The sequence below is a fragment of the Leptopilina heterotoma genome, unplaced genomic scaffold (assembly GCF_015476425.1).
Source record: "Leptopilina heterotoma isolate Lh14 unplaced genomic scaffold, ASM1547642v1 Lhet_74, whole genome shotgun sequence".
NCBI lineage: Eukaryota > Metazoa > Arthropoda > Insecta > Hymenoptera > Figitidae > Leptopilina > Leptopilina heterotoma.
Window position 1 is genome coordinate 613928 of NW_025111173.1, and position 16344 is coordinate 630271.

The 16344-nt window shown below is 30.4% G+C and overlaps 1 protein-coding gene across 1 annotated transcript; it reads right to left on the minus strand.

Moving 5' to 3' along the window:
• Positions 1-4206: 4206 nt before the first annotated feature.
• LOC122510805 lies at positions 4207-9882 on the minus strand. The gene is made up of 3 exons (XM_043625709.1): positions 7987-9882; positions 7506-7923; positions 4207-4481 (listed from the first exon to the last, which is right to left on the minus strand). Exons 1-3 carry the CDS (start codon positions 9880-9882, stop codon positions 4207-4209), a joined length of 2589 nt encoding a protein of 862 aa, XP_043481644.1.
• Positions 9883-16344: the final 6462 nt, after the last annotated feature.

Sequence of the window (16344 nt, forward strand, 5' to 3'; positions counted from 1 at the left end):
TCGCGCTATGTCGGCAATATATACGAATTGATACGTTCGCCAACACAGCCCCACGAAAAAAGAAAAGTACCCTGCGCGAAAGCCCACAGTACCATACCCCTATGTATTTTGATGCGCTAAACACGAATCCGAAGTCAGATTTGCTCCATCACGTCAGGATTTTTTTCTAACCTCAAAAAACATGTCAAATTTTATGTAATTTATGTAAAATACAAAATTTTTTAAAAATTGATTAGATTTGTCTCAAACTTGTTTCTTGGGGGTTTTTAAGATCGCTGATTACGAATCTGCAGTCAGTTTTTAAAAATTCAAAATGGCGGATCCAATATGGCGGCCAAAATTTAAAAATTTGGTGGATTTTCACTTTACTTGGTATATAGGGGTTTTCGGGGTCGCTGATTACAGATTTGCAGTCAGATGTTAAAAATTCAATATGGCGGATCCAATATGGCGGTCATTTTTTTGAAAATTGATTTATTTTGCTTTAAAATGGGTACTCAGTGGTTTTTCGGATCACTGATAACAAATCTTCAATTAGATTTTAAAAAATCAATATGTCCGTTTGAAAATAATGTAATTTTTATTTATGTCTGTTTATGATAACGTTTGGCTTCGAAAGACCTGTGCAGTAGTTTTCTTTATAAGTTTACTTATAAATCATTCATATCTTGATGAAACCGTTCTCCCTATTCCTCGCTGTAGTCTCCTAAATTTTTTGGAAAGTAACTCAGATGTGAATGTAAGAAATGGAGCTTCAAACCCATCAAGCATCCCAATTTTTGAAAGTTTTTGATCATAACATTCACTATTAGTTCCCAATTCTCGCTTTTATGGTTGCCAAGAAAGTTTTCAATAACTCCCTTAAAACTAAGCCAAATGCAGCTTTCTCTTTTTTACTCATTACTGTGATAAATTTTTCATCTTTTACTAGTTTGCGAATTCGACGTGGAAATGAAAGTACGGGCAAAGTCCAGCAAAGTCCATCAAAGTACAGAATAGTATGGGCAAAGTACAGTAAAGTACGGCTATTGAGCGTTTCCCATACTTTGAGATGTACATGGTTAACAACGATATTTAAAGTACAGGGACAGTTCGGCAAAGTACGGGATCAAGAAAATAGGATTTTCGGGAATATTTTCGAATAGAGAACTACACCAAAGTATTAGAGGCCAGTTTTTTGGGAAATATTAAATCAGAAAATTCAAAATCTAAATCTTTAGAGTTCGGCAAAGTACGGGAAAGTACAGCAAAGTATGGGAAAGTAAAAAATATTTTTTTTTACTTTTACTTTGCTGTACTTTTTCGTACTTTGCCGAACTCCAAAAATTCAGAATTTCAATTTTCAGATTTAATAGTAAAAAAAGCTATTTTTTACTCTCCCATACTTTGCTGTACTTTTCTGTACTTTGCCGAACTCCAAAAATTTAGAATTTAATTTCTAATTTAATATTTCAAAAAAACTATTTTTTTACTCTCCCATACTTTGCTGTACTTTTCTGTACTTTGCCGAACTCCAAAAAATTATAATTTAATTTCTAATTTAATATTTTAAAAAAACTATTTTTTAAATCTCCCATACTTTGCTGTACTTTTCTGTACTTTGCTGAACTTTAAAAATTCAGAATTTTTTTTCTAATTTAATTATTCAAAAAAAACTATTTTTTACTCTCCCATACTTTGCTGTACTTTCCCGTAATTTTCCGAACTCCAAAAATTCAGAATTTTATTTTTTAGATTTAATAGTAAAAAAAACTATTTTTTTACTCTCCCATACTTTGTTGTACTTTCCCGTACTTTGCCGAACTCTAAAGATTTAGATTTTGAATTTTCTGATTTAATAGTAAAAAAAGCTATTTTTTTACTCTCCCATACTTTGCTGTACTTTTCTGTACTTTGCCGAACTCCAAAAATTTAGAATTTAATTTCTAATTTAATATTTCAAAAAAACTATTTTTTTACTCTCCCATACTTTGCTGTACTTTTCTGTACTTTGCCGAACTCCAAAAAATTATAATTTAATTTCTAATTTAATATTTTAAAAAAACTATTTTTTAAATCTCCCATACTTTGCTGTACTTTTCTGTACTTTGCTGAACTTTAAAAATTCAGAATTTTTTTTCTAATTTAATTATTCAAAAAAAACTATTTTTTACTCTCCCATACTTTGCTGTAGGGGAAGTGCGCCGGTTGTGGGCACCCCTACGTAAACTTCGACGGCAAGCAGACTTTACTGATCTAAGTATTGCAAGTCGTGTTCGTTGACAATACGGACTTTTGGTATTGATAACGAAACAAATATATGCATTTGTGTAATAGCTGTGAGCATAATAAAGAAAATTTGCATTAAATAAATAAAAAAGTAATTTTGTATTGTTTTCGAAGAGCAACATATGGGTGTAGATTCGTTCAGAAAAAAAGGGTTTAATTTTTTTTTGCAGTGTTGTCATTATATTTTGTGATTTACCTTCGTGTTTAACCAAAATCCTGCATCACAAAATGTGTTGGTCTTTTTAAAAAATGACTGTCATTCCCGGTTGTGGGCACCTTTATGTTAAGGAGGCTCTACCATCTGACAATGATGAGGACTACTGTCTCATCTATCTAAACTTTCTGCCAAGGAAAGTGACAGCCGCAAACTCCATTAAATGCGATGAATATAGTCGTTCAGTGCATTCGAAGTGCGTTATGTTATGCGTACTAGCTACTTCACATGCAAGCATTATGCTTTTGTTAGCGATGAGCATATAGTGTGAAAACGTGTCATCATTTTTGTTCTTTATCCCAGCAAATTCTCTTAAAATAAAGAAACTTTCATTTCTTCTTTATTTGTGTTGGTTTCCTTTAATATTTTTCCATTTTTAGCGGATTTTTCAAGGGTGCCCACAACCGGGTACAAAATTTTTTTTGTCAAAAAATTCCCATTTCACTAAATTTCTAATAAAACTTTTTTATTTAAAGGAATCAATTTAATTCCTTCACTGACAGTCACCTTAGACCTCTAGCTTTAAATTCGTACACATATATTTGTATAATATGCACATGGACAAATGTTATGAGGCAAAAACAAAAGGGTGCCCACAACCGGAACACTTCCCTTACTTTCCCGTAATTTTCCGAACTCCAAAAATTCAGAATTTTATTTTTTAGATTTAATAGTAAAAAAAACTATTTTTTTACTCTCCCATACTTTGTTGTACTTTCCCGTACTTTGCCGAACTCTAAAGATTTAGATTTTGAATTTTCTGATTTAATATTTCCCAAAAAACTGGCCTCTAATACTTTGGTGTAGTTCTCTATTCGAAAATATTCCCGAAAATCCTATTTTCTTGATCCCGTACTTTGCCGAACTGTCCCCGTACTTTAAATATTGTTGTTAACCATGTACATCTCAAAGTATGGGAAACGCTCATTAGCCGTACTTTACTGTACTTTGCCCATATTATTCTGTACTTTGATGGACTTTGCCCGTACTTTCATTTCCACGCGGGAGGCCCAACAAAAATTCCTTCCTTTAATTTAGCATCAGATATCTCTGGAAATTTTTGTTCCAGGTACTTGAAACATTTCCCTTCTTTATCTAAAGACTTTACAAACTGTTTCATTACCCCTAGTTTAATATGTAAAGGTGGTGGAATTACCTTTGTAGGATCAACTAAAGGTTTTTTTTATAATATTTTTGGAACCTGGTGTAAAGGATGTTCTTTTAGTCCATTCTTTTTGTACATAATGTTTTTTTTATCTCTACTGTCCCACAAACATAAAAAGCAAGGTGTTTTCGTAAAACCTGCTTGTTGGCCCAACATGATACTTATAATTTTAAAATCTCCACAAATTTGCCAATTGTGTTCTTTATATTTAATTTTCTCCAAAACTAATTTGACATTTTCATAATCTTCTTTAAGTTCAGTGGAATGGGCTACGGGAATTGAAGCAAAAACATTAGTGTTATGAATTAGCACTGCCTGTAGACTTCTTTTAGAAGAGTCAATGAATAACCTCTAGTCTTATGTTGATCTTCATATATGTTTGGTTTCAATTCATTTATTAGTCCTTCAATGTCAGAACAATATACTAATGAAAGCTCATCGTCTTTTGTAAAATATTTCCGAAATTCCTTTTCTCTGTCACGATAAAAGTAAGCTGTGGTGCCTTTAGATAACAAATTTTTCTTTTTTAAAACTGAAGCTAGATATCTAGCTGCATATTCTATTTTTGCATTTTTCTATCTAGCTGATATTCTGCTCCATTTTTGGGTAATTTAAAATCTCTGATGAGGTTGCTAAGCTCTTCTTGCGTAAAGCCTTCTTTAACCTTTTCTTCCTGATAACCATCTGGAATATAAATATCATCATTGTCTTCTACAATATTACTAATCGCATCACTTATATCGGAAAGTACATACTCTAATGGTGAATTTTCGATTTCCATATTTGCAGAAGAAAGAGTTAAATGACTTAAAATTTCGGGTTTTTTCACAGATACTACACATGCGTAAATTATATTCTTTTATTTTTTATGTTTTTATTTTTTTTAAGGCTATAGCCTTTTACATTGGTCATGCAAAAGTAGCAATCTTCTGGATTCAATGGTTTTTTCCACAATGTTGGTTTTTTAAACTTCAGGTGTTTATCCTCTTTCGTATCATTCCAATGAGTTAACATTGTGTAGCAGGAACTGCAGATTGTATTTGGAACTCATTTTTCATTCTGATTGACTACCGTCAAATAGGGTAACTTCGGACGGTTTTCGATGTTTTTTATTAATATTTTTTATAATATAATATCTGGAAGTTTGACGTTCAGAATATATCATCCTTAGGGTCTTGTGTGTTGATATTTCTAGTTAACATTTTTTTATTTACCTCTGTTATTTTCTGTGAAGTAAAAAACAAGTGTCCGGAGTTAGCCTTCAAAGTGGGGTAACTTCGGACACCGTATAATTTTTTGTGTAATTTAAAATTATTTTGGATAATTATATTATTTACGTATTTTTGTTTTAACAAGAAACTATTCTAAGGTTCTCAGACTATTCATTATAATTTAAAAAAAAACAAAAACTAATTAAATTCAATTAATGGTGCATTTGGAGAATGAACTTTTTTAAAATTTAGCGATTTTTAATATAATTTTTTGGACATAAGAATGTAATACAATTTGAGAATATAAACAATATATATTTAAAGCTTTTAAACATTTAATAAAAGTAAAGTTTGACTTTATTTACTGTAATCAACGCCAGAAGACGTGTATCTGACCATTACATTTTCTTAATTAAAAATAATTTACGAAATAATTTTCGAATTTTGGTTATTGAAATTAGTGTTAATTTTATGTCAAGATATAGTAGATTAAATTTTAAAAAAGAAATAGCTTTTACCTTACATATGTTCGCTTATAAAAATAAGTTTTTTCATAAAGTTCAATAACTTCCTAAAATCTCTTCTGACTAAATTAATTTTTTTCTTAAATTTTTTTGATTATTTTTATTTCTCAACTGTCATATAATGTTCCTTGAATATTTGGTAAAGCAATAGAAATTAGAAATCCTTATAAAAATTTTTAGGTAGAATGTAAATACAAAATATTTACAGAAATATACGAATGTCCGAAGTTAGCCTCCTGTCCGGAGTTAGCCTATTTGACGGTATCTCAAAATTGTCCGCATATTTAACAAAATACATCTGCATTGCTGTCACATGTATGTTGTGAGGTTGACACTCCAAAAAGAACTTTTGAAGCGTTTGAAGTTTTTTTATTGTTTTGATTTTTGAAAGCCATGATATTTAGGAAAATGCCCGCACGCTAGGGATCCTGGTCCGATCGCAGGCGAGTCCACCGTCCTAGGGGTGATAACCCTCATACCTCCCTAGGCCTAAGTGTGAGAGCTTTCCGACTTTGACGAGGACATTATCAACTCGTCGTCGGACACACTACGGTATCATCCTCACACCCTAACGTCCCCCTGCAAGGCAGCGCGCCTTCGCTGGCTTCGTAACTTCGATAGACAGGAAGCAAATCATTCTACACATCCCATTTTGGGGCAGTTGTCATCGCCTACTACATCTATCGAAGCAGCAGGATTAATAGACCTTTTCATTTAAGGAATCTGTACTGCGCAAGCGCGGAGTATATATATAACTTCCGACAAAGTTTCAAGCACTTTTTATACAAAATGCACAGTGCTAATAGTGAAAAGTAATTAAAAAATATTACTAATGAATGTAGAAAAAAAATTAGCGTGTATTAAAAATGAGCAGTATCCCTGAGAATAATAATTCACAAAGGAAAAAAATTGATGCACAAAAAAATATTGTTTTGGGAATTGCAAAAGTGATGCTCGTTGCAAGTCTTATTTGACTGAAAATTATTACTTTATTTCTTTCCCAAAACCGTTTAACATTTAGAAAATAAAATATTAGGAATGAAAATATTCGAAGTAATTGCAAAACTTGTCAAGTATATCGAAAATGAGACCTTTGGGTAAGGTTATATTCATAACATAACATAACCTTATTTACATGTAAACAATATAGATTTTTTTATCCTTTAAACACTGACTTCGGCTTTATAACCATATTTTTAATTGACAGCTACAGTATTTTTCTCTACCTGTTCATACATTAATTTTGCTTCTGGAATATCATTTTCATTGAGTTTTTTATTTGAATTGTTATTAGCACAATATACATTCTGACACAAAGTTGCTCGAAAATTTTGAAATCGCGCCGTCTGTCATGGCGTAGCTTCAACTTCCGGTCTTAAATGAAAAGGTCTATATTGTGCCAAAGCACAACGGAAATACAATACATGTCGTCTCGATAAATACATTTTAATTTAGGCATTCAGGTTACCAAAAATCTGCAATTTCCTGCTGCATAAATGTTTACCAACAAACTTTTCGAAACTTTTAAATTAACCGACTCCCAAAATGCTTGCATATCAAGTCATATTGGACCAGTTGTTAGAAATTTTTAAAGTCTGATTTGAAATTTGTGATCAGCGATCCGAAAAACCAGTGAGTACCCATTTTAAAGCAAAAGAAATGAATTTTCGAAAAAATGACCGCCATATTGAATTTTTAAAATCTGAGTGCAAATTTGTAATCAGCGACCCCGAAAACCCCTATACATATACCAAGTAATGTGAAAATCCAACAAAATTTTTTAATTTGTCCGCCATATTGGATCCGCTATTTTGAATTTTTAAAAACTGACTGCAGATTCGTAATCAGCGATCTTAAAAACCCCGGAAAAACAAGTTTGAGAAAAATCTAATCAATTTTTAAAAAATTTTGTATTTTACATAAATTACATAAAATCTGACATGTTTTTTGAGGTTAGAAAAAAATCCTGACGTGATGGAGCAAATCTGACTTTGGATTCGTGTTCAGCGCATCAAAATACATAGGGGTATGGTACTGTGGACTTTCGCGAAGGGTACTTTTCTTTTTTTGTGGGGCTGTGCAATTAATTATTACTATCAGTAGATTTGTTTGTAACTTAGGACCAATTTTTAAATGATCATTTAAGGACGTTCCATTAGATGATAAAACGGATGCATGAAAAACAGCTCTAACTTTAGTAGTTTGACTTGAACTTCTGCATACCGGATGATGCGGAGTGTACACAACCTGATTATTTGGAGAATTTAAAGGTTGAGCTAATCTCATGTGATTCAATGATTCATACTCATTCATAAACTCGACATAGGACTTTTTAAGATCTGAATTCTTTTTAAATCGTTTTTCAATGCGCTTGAGAGATTTCTCTGCAATAGGTCTGGTTGATCCTATATCGATAGGTTTGTCAGATGTAAATGGAAGTTGTACGACATATTGACCGTCGAGGTTTCGAGAATGTGTTTTACGAAAATGTTCGTCACAAAGTTCATCATCAGGGGACAAGAGTTTAGGTTTTTGAATTTCCTAGATTTCCCAAAAATTTTTTATTGACGTTTTAAGTGATTTTGTAGAAAGGCAATGATGAACTTGGATATCTAATTCGTTATTTGATATTTTGGTGGATATATTACCGGATAATATCCATCTAAATGCGGTATTCAAAGCTACAGATTCATTGGGATTTCCTTTTTTTATACCATCGAGAATAAGAGCACCGTACAATTCAGCTCCGATGAGCAAATGAATCGGGTCATCGTTGAATGCATCATCAGCAAGATTTAATCCGTCTAAATGAGACCAAGCTTCAAAGGGCAATCGTTTTTCTGGAATATAATTTGTAACTTTGGGAATTACAAGAGCATTAGTTTTGAACATCAGATTACCATTTGGAGTCGGTGAAATTCCGATTTCGATTGCAGAATTAGCTGTTCCAGCCAGAGCCCCCCCGAGGACCGACAGCGTTGCGGTCACCGGAATACTTTTCGAATTCAATAACTTCGCTAAATCTTTGGAAACAAAGGACCATGTTGATCCTGGATCAATTAAGGCACGAACTCGAATAGTACGCAAATTAGGTGAAATAACCCACACGCGAGCTGTTGACAACAAAACAGATTTAGATTTTATAGGATTATCATAATCCGAATAATGAGATTGAATAAATGAAGATTCTATTACCTGCAAGCCAGAATTTGATTGATTATTTTCGCTTGTGAGTTTTTTCTCCTGTTGATTTGTATTCGAATCTTCGCGATGCAGCGAAGTATGATGTCGTTTCTTACATTTTAAACACGTAAATTTACTGTTGCAATCAATAGTTTTATGTTTATATCGTAAACAATTCGTACATAATTTTTGAGATTTTACAAAATTATATTTATCAGAAGTCGATTTTTCTTGATATTTAGGACAGTGATATAAATAATGATTTTGTTTGCAAAGAACACAAATATCTTCTTTAGCAGAAGCGACATGAGCATTGACATTTAAGCGTTTGACTTTACTGGTATCTTTTAAATTACTTTGAGAACCAGAGAGTTTGGGAGCTGTTCCATTGTTTGAATTTGAACTAGGTATTGCCTCTAAAACTCTAATTCGTTGAAGCAAGAAATTTGACAAATCTGAGTATTTAGGACACTCAGTTGATGTAGAAATGCTCAGTTCCCAATCTCTCTGTGTTTTTTGATCAAGCAAATTAATCACGCGATTGACTAAGATATCACTGTAGTCCTCGGTAGGACGTCCTAAATTTTTTAACGCTGAAATGTGTTTTTGAATCGTATTATAAATTTGTAAAAGACCACCAGCAGATTCCTTTTTTAAAGGTTCGAGTGAAAATATTGCATTTAAATGAGCTGTTACAATTGCGCGTTTATTGTCGTATCGGTTAATCAACAATTCCCAAGCTATTTTAAAATTATCGGACGTAGTTTTAATATTAAATATTAAATCGAGTGCATCACCGCTCAAGGAACTTTTTAGAAAATGTAATTTCGCAAGATTGTTAAGTGAAGAATTTTCAATAATCAAAGAATTAAAAGAATCTTTAAATACTTGCCATTGTGAAAATTGACCGGAAAATTCAGGTAAATTAATTTGCGGAAGTTTTACAGTCGAACCTGGTTGTTGATAAACGTCGTCCATCGAAAGCGGAGAAGATGTGACAAATTGTTTAGTCGGTTGCAATTCACTCATAATCTCGGAGAAATAATCCAGATCTGCATACAGCTTCATTTCGATAATTCCAAATTCGTCGTCGATGAAATAGTTATGGTCTTCTTTATTTTCAACTATAGACAGTTGAAATAGTTCTCCATTTCGATCGCGACACATACGTAATAAATTGTCAAGAAGAGTACACCGATTTCGAATAATATTGAGTGTACGAGTTTCATCATTCAATGATTTTAAATATTGCACATGTCGCTTGATAGATGCAAAATCTTGCTTTTGTGCTGCTAAAACTTTATCAAAAGATGCCATGGTTATGCTTCGAGGTTAGACCTAACCCCAAAATTTTACTCGTTGATATTTTCACAGAAATTCTGATTTATTTCATAATCAGAATACGATTAAAAAAACACACGTTTCCAAGAAATATTCTAGTTTATTTTTAAATAATGTTTTTTATGTGACTATTCAACTTGAAAAAAAAGGAAAATGTGCTTGTTTATAATGACACGAAATGTTGAATGCACTATATTTAGTTGAGTACAAAGTTGAAAGTTGTGATTATAAAAACGTAAAAGATTACTTAAGAATCATCCTTTAAGATACACTGACACAATCCTGGCAGGATCGCCAATTTGTTAAAGAATGAATTGTTTATAGAGAATTTCCAGGACTCGAATTCGCGCAATGCACAAAATGCGTCATTAGAGTTACAAAAAGGATGGGAAAATAGATATTATCACAGTTTTAAATAACTGATATATTTTGAACACACTTTAATTTAATCAACTTTAGTATTTAAAATATAATTATTGTTTGGTATAAAATTACAGTTTAACAATTAAATTTAACGTTATGAGAACGTTTTTCACTTGTCGAGAGACATTTTTTATCTATCTTAAAAATGCACACACACGCACTCATCAGCGCCATCCGCCATTATACAATTTTTTATCGAACTATTTGGCGGGAGTTTCATTTAAATTAAAATAAATTATAATCTCAAACAAATGTAATTTTAAAATACATTCCATTAAAATACATTTTTAAAATACATTCCTTGTCAGGAATGTATTTTATATAAATTTTAATAAAATATATACTTTGTATACATCAATCGATTCGTTTTCTTGTCAGGAATGTAATTTTAAGAATAATTAATAAAATATTAACAAATAAAAATATTATTTCAAAAAATACAAAAAAAAAATTTTCTGAATTTTAAAAAAATTGTATAAAAAAAATTTTGTAGATATTTTTGAAAATCCTTGTGTCAGATTTTAGGTATTAATGACTGCAATAAACCTGCAAAATTTCAGGACAGTTCATCAAAATTTGTCTGAGATAATTTGTACACAATTTTTGTGACATACACACACACACATACATCTGGACATTTGCTCAGAATTGAATATACATATGTTTTAGATGAAAATGAGTCCATATAACCTTCTTTTAAAAATTGAAAATTGTCACGAATGCAAAGCTTCCTTATGAGGAAGCAAAAGGTATAAGTTTCATAATAAATATCAAAAAGAGTTACCTTTTTTCTAATATACATACAATCAATGATTTCAAATCATATTTATTAGATACTTGAAAACAAAGAAATGGTAATTTTATATAAAAAAAGAGCTAAATTTCTCTACAGATTTGTAGTCACATCTATTTCTTTAAGAATGAATTTTCTATCTAAGCGTTAAAACTTATTAATAGAAAGAATACTTTAAATACTTTTTCGTATTCTTTCTTTGAGGGAAGGGAAGGGTGACTACACATACGTGTGTAAAAAAAATATAAATAAACAAATAATTTTTTTTTCTTTTTATCCTTTTCTTTTAAACAATTCTCAAAATAATAACTAAATGCAAATTCTCTTTCAATTTATGGCTTATGAATAAAATTTTTACTATTTGTAATCAAAAGAAAACTCTACGAATTCCATTGTTAAAACCATTATTATAATTGAATGTTATTCAAAAATGAGTATTTCTAAAGTATGTAATTAATATAGAATCTTTAAATCTTTATGACAATTGAAGTGTGAATTTCAACTATTAACATTGTAATATTAAACTTTGAATGTATGTGTGACTTCAATTTTATATTAACATTTCTAATTTCAAGTCTATGTAATTTTCAATATAACTTTTAAACATTTGAAACTAAAATTTCTAACCTCAAAATGTATGTAATTTTCAAAATAACTTTCAATGTTGACATCTCTAATATCAAAATGTATGTAACTTTTTAAAGTTAACTATCAATGTATGTGAGAGATTTTAAATTAACATTTCTAACCTAAAAATGTAGGGGAGCATAGTCGAGGTCGGCAACCTTTTTGACTTTTGTTTATAACTTTTTTTTAAAAATGAATTTGGACAATTGAAGTATATGGTTAGAAAGTCCTGTTTAATAGGAACATCTTTTCTGTACAAAGTAAATTGATTGGTTTTAAAATGAAAAAGTTATAAAGATTTAAAAAAAAAATTTGTAGTCGAGGTTAGTCCTTACAGTCAAGGTCGGCCATGTTTAAAATTCAAAGGGCATCGTTAAAAAATAAAATAACATGTTTGGAGTTACGGAAAATTGATTTTTTATTGTTTACAGTTTGTAACTTAATGAAATAACAAAATAATAAAAATAAACAATATAAAAAAATAAATATAAATAAAAAAAAATTTTGCACTAAAATATTAATAAAATTAAATAAAAATATTCATAAGATGATCAATTATATTATGAGTTATACAGAATTGCAGTTTTTGCAAATGAAGTAGCTCATCCTCATCTTTGCGCATTTTAAACACATAGTGGCCGACCTTGACAGTAAGTAACATTACCGAATTGTTGTAACCATAAAGAAATACGTTTCGGGATTCGATTTTTTACTTTGTTTTTCTTTCAACCACGAGTCCCACAAATTTTCTGCATACTTGCCTTGACGATTCAATTTGTTTTTTATCTTTTATTAATGGTTTTTCACATTATGCACAAAACTTTTTTTGAGCTTTTTTTGTACCGACGTCACAGAAAACACAATTTTCAATCCTCCGAAAATGTAATTGAACAAAAAGTTAGGTTTTACTAAGACAAGCTTCGACAAGCATGCGCGTAGGTGGCGCTAGTGAACTTGACAAAAAAACGCAAATGGCCTACCTAGACAGTGGTTTAACCTCGACTATACTTCCCTATTTATATTAACAAATCTTAAATAACAACAAAATGTATGTGTGATTTTAAAATTAAATAGATGCAACTTCTAAATTTTAAATGTATGTAAAATTTTAAACTTAGAAGTATTTGTAACATTTAATTTATCTATCAAATGTTTGACCTTTCATTAAATGTGTGGGTTATGAAATTGATTAAATCAGTGTAATGACATCTCCTTAAAAAACTTTAAAATTTAAACTATTACTATGATACCAAAACTGAATTCGGAAAATTATCAATTTCATTTTCTATTTTCCGAATTTTAAAGAGGGGAGGTGTCACGTGCCCGTAACTTGTTATAAATAATATAAAATATGATAAAAATTATAATTAAGAAATTGTTCAAAATTAAAATAAAAGAAGATATGTCACACATGCCACGGGTGTCGATTCATAAGGAGCCGGCTAAGAAACAATGAAAGTATACCTATATGATGTTATCGATCCCCTACGGCCTGGCTAGGCCTGGCTTCCCACCTAAAAAATTTGTAAAAATACGACTATAAAAGACCTTTATTTTTGGAGAGTGATCAGTAGAAAATTTTCCAGCGTTTCGATTGTATCTTAAGTAGTAGTTAATTTTCCTGCATATATTTTGTATCTTCGGTCTCATCTAGTATTTCAATCTTACTGATTGGTAATTATTCCGAAGTTAGTACTCAGTTTAATCTTCGTTCTCCACTATATTTTAAATCCTTGTAAAATACTGTCAAGTATCCATTAAACTAAAACTCTTAACAAACAATCAAATAATTGTGTGCCAACCGTTCGCCAATCTTGTGCCAAAGAAGTACCAATCAATTGTCAACCAGATACCAATCTATTGCCAAAGAAGTACCAATCGATTGCCAACCAAGTACCAAATCAATTGCCAACCAAGAGCCTACTAATTGCCAACCAATTGCTGATCAACTATCTACTTCTTTCAAGAGTTTAAATTATTCAAGGAATTTAATATTGGTAAGTAAACCAAATTATTCTCTTATTTTAAAGATTCTTGAATTTAGTATACTAAGGTATAATTCTGCTTTCAGTGGAGTTATACCGAGTTTTGGGAAAACTACTCACCTGCCAATTTCTTCGAGAACCTGTGTATTGTGTGATAAAATAAAAAGGACAAATTATCTTTAACCTAAGCGTTTGTTTTCTTAGCCTGTTCCCTTAGTTCAAAGCTTTCCGCTTTGTAAATAAATCAGGCAAAACTTTACATACCAGTACTGGTCTCTTTCTGAGACGTAACACTAAACTCAGCATTAAAAATTAATTTTGCTTCCTCATAGAGGAAGGATTGTATTAGCAAAATTTTCGATTGTGATTTTTTGACATATTTATAAATTTTTTTTCATTATACCTAATCTTTTAGTACTTTATGTACGAATGGGCACTGCCCGTATAAATGTTCTAAATAAATAAAAAAACATTTCGACATATTTTGACCTCCGAAGTCCAAAAAACGGATTTTAAAAATTTGTCCCGATGTGTGTGTGTGTGTACTAACATTACATTTGCCTCAATATCTCAGAACGAGAAAGAGCTAAAGGCTTCAATTCTTTTTAAATTGTAGGTCTCCCCAGGGGACATAAAATGAGAGTATTTTAAGCCCGATTCATAAAGTTTAACTATATTTTTTTTGCATTTTTTATTTTGTAAAAAAACGTTTTTTGGCCATAACTTTAAAAAAATGTTAGGGCACCTACAAATGTTTTTCTTCAGTTTTGTAGATTTTTTTCAGACGCATCTTTTGAGCCTTCATTGAACATTTTTCGTTTATATTAGCCAGAGATATTAAAGTTTTAAAAATCTAAATTTTTCGAAAATATTACTTTTTTGAAAATTTTGTTGAAAAATATAAAAGAAACTTTAAAAGTTTCATTACCAACTTGTAGAGCATTAAAAAAGGCTTCGATTGACCTATTTTTGAACCTGATTCGGTCAAAAATTATAAAATTATTGGTATTTGAAAAATCAAAAATTGTGGAAAATATAATTTTGTCAACATTCTTGTTTATTAACTTATGTGTAAATATTAAATTATTATAACCGTCTTATAGAATATATAAAAACATATTTTTTGGACCAAGATTTAATGATTTTTAACTCTTTTATAAAAATTAATTCTTATATTTCAATTATTATTATTTCTATGAGGAAGCAAAGTGTTCATGACATGAACATTAAAATTATAAAAATGTACAACTTGGCAGCGATTTTTTTCATTAAAATCACAAAATTTGCAACTGTTACAACTAACGTCGACATGTGTTACAACTCACCTTGGTACTAGGTGAGTTGTAACACTGAGAACTATTTTGGATTTTGCAATTTTTTCGTCAACCCTTACAACTTTTAACATTTTTAATTTTTGATTCACATACTACACAAAGCTACTTATCCAAAAATACAAATCTCATAAAAATAGGACAATTTTTGACTAAGTTATACTGGATAATGTAAAAATCCTTTCAACTCACCTCGGTCTCCTCTAAACAGACCCGAGTCAAAGTTTAAGCCCTACATTCAACCTAAACATATAGGTTTTATTTGGGTTTTAGCAGTCGTAACGCAGGGTCTAATTGCGACACAATTATTTAGAATTAGACTCTACTATGACTCCAAAAACTGGTGGAAAATTAGGATTAATTATTAATTCATTAATTGCAGTACTAAAAACGCATAAAGTACTACAAGTTGACAAATACTGTTCCTGAATAACAAATTTGATATAAAAAAGTTTGTCACTGATTCTAATAGTGATATTTTCCTAACGAAATAGTTAATGGTAACTAATTATTAATTGTTCACAGTAAAATGTAATTCCCGGCTATTTCCCGGTTATTGTAGACATTCTTTGAAATGTATTAGCAGAAACTAAAACCCGTCGAAGATGGGTCCGACAGCTAGTGATACAATAAGTTGTTAAAGTAATGAGGTACCCATTTCTAGAAGAAGAAATATGATCCTATATAATAATATTTTTTGTGTTTTTATTTAAATAAAGACTATAATTAGAACTAGATAACAATAAGTAGAAGAGTAACTTAGAAATATATAACAATTGGAGTATTTAAGTGTAATTACATTAGTATGTGATATGGCATTTTGGTAATTGTATTGAATGGTACGTTGTAAAAATTTGTCACAACATTTTTTTTACGTTCAGGTTTTAAAAAGTAGGTTAAATTCAAGTTAAAAGTATTATCAAAGTTACCTAAAAGTGTCCAGTCAAAAAAATAAAAATGGTAAATTTTACATCTTAAGCACATGTGTATTCTGTCAGAAAGTGCCAGGAAACTGAGAATTTGGTCATTTTTCGTCCAAAAAATTGAAAAACAAGGCTTAATAACAAAATTCAGAATACTGGTCAACAGGGAATAAGGTTCTACGACACCTAGAACAACAAAAGTATAAAAACATAAAATATTTTTTTTTTAAATGCGTGCCAGGAAACTGAGAATTTGTCTGACCAAATGCCCATTTCGGTCACAAAGTACAAAATTTTAGTTAATTGAACTGCAAGTTAAGTAAAATGCAAGTGATATCATATTTAGTTAACCTTTA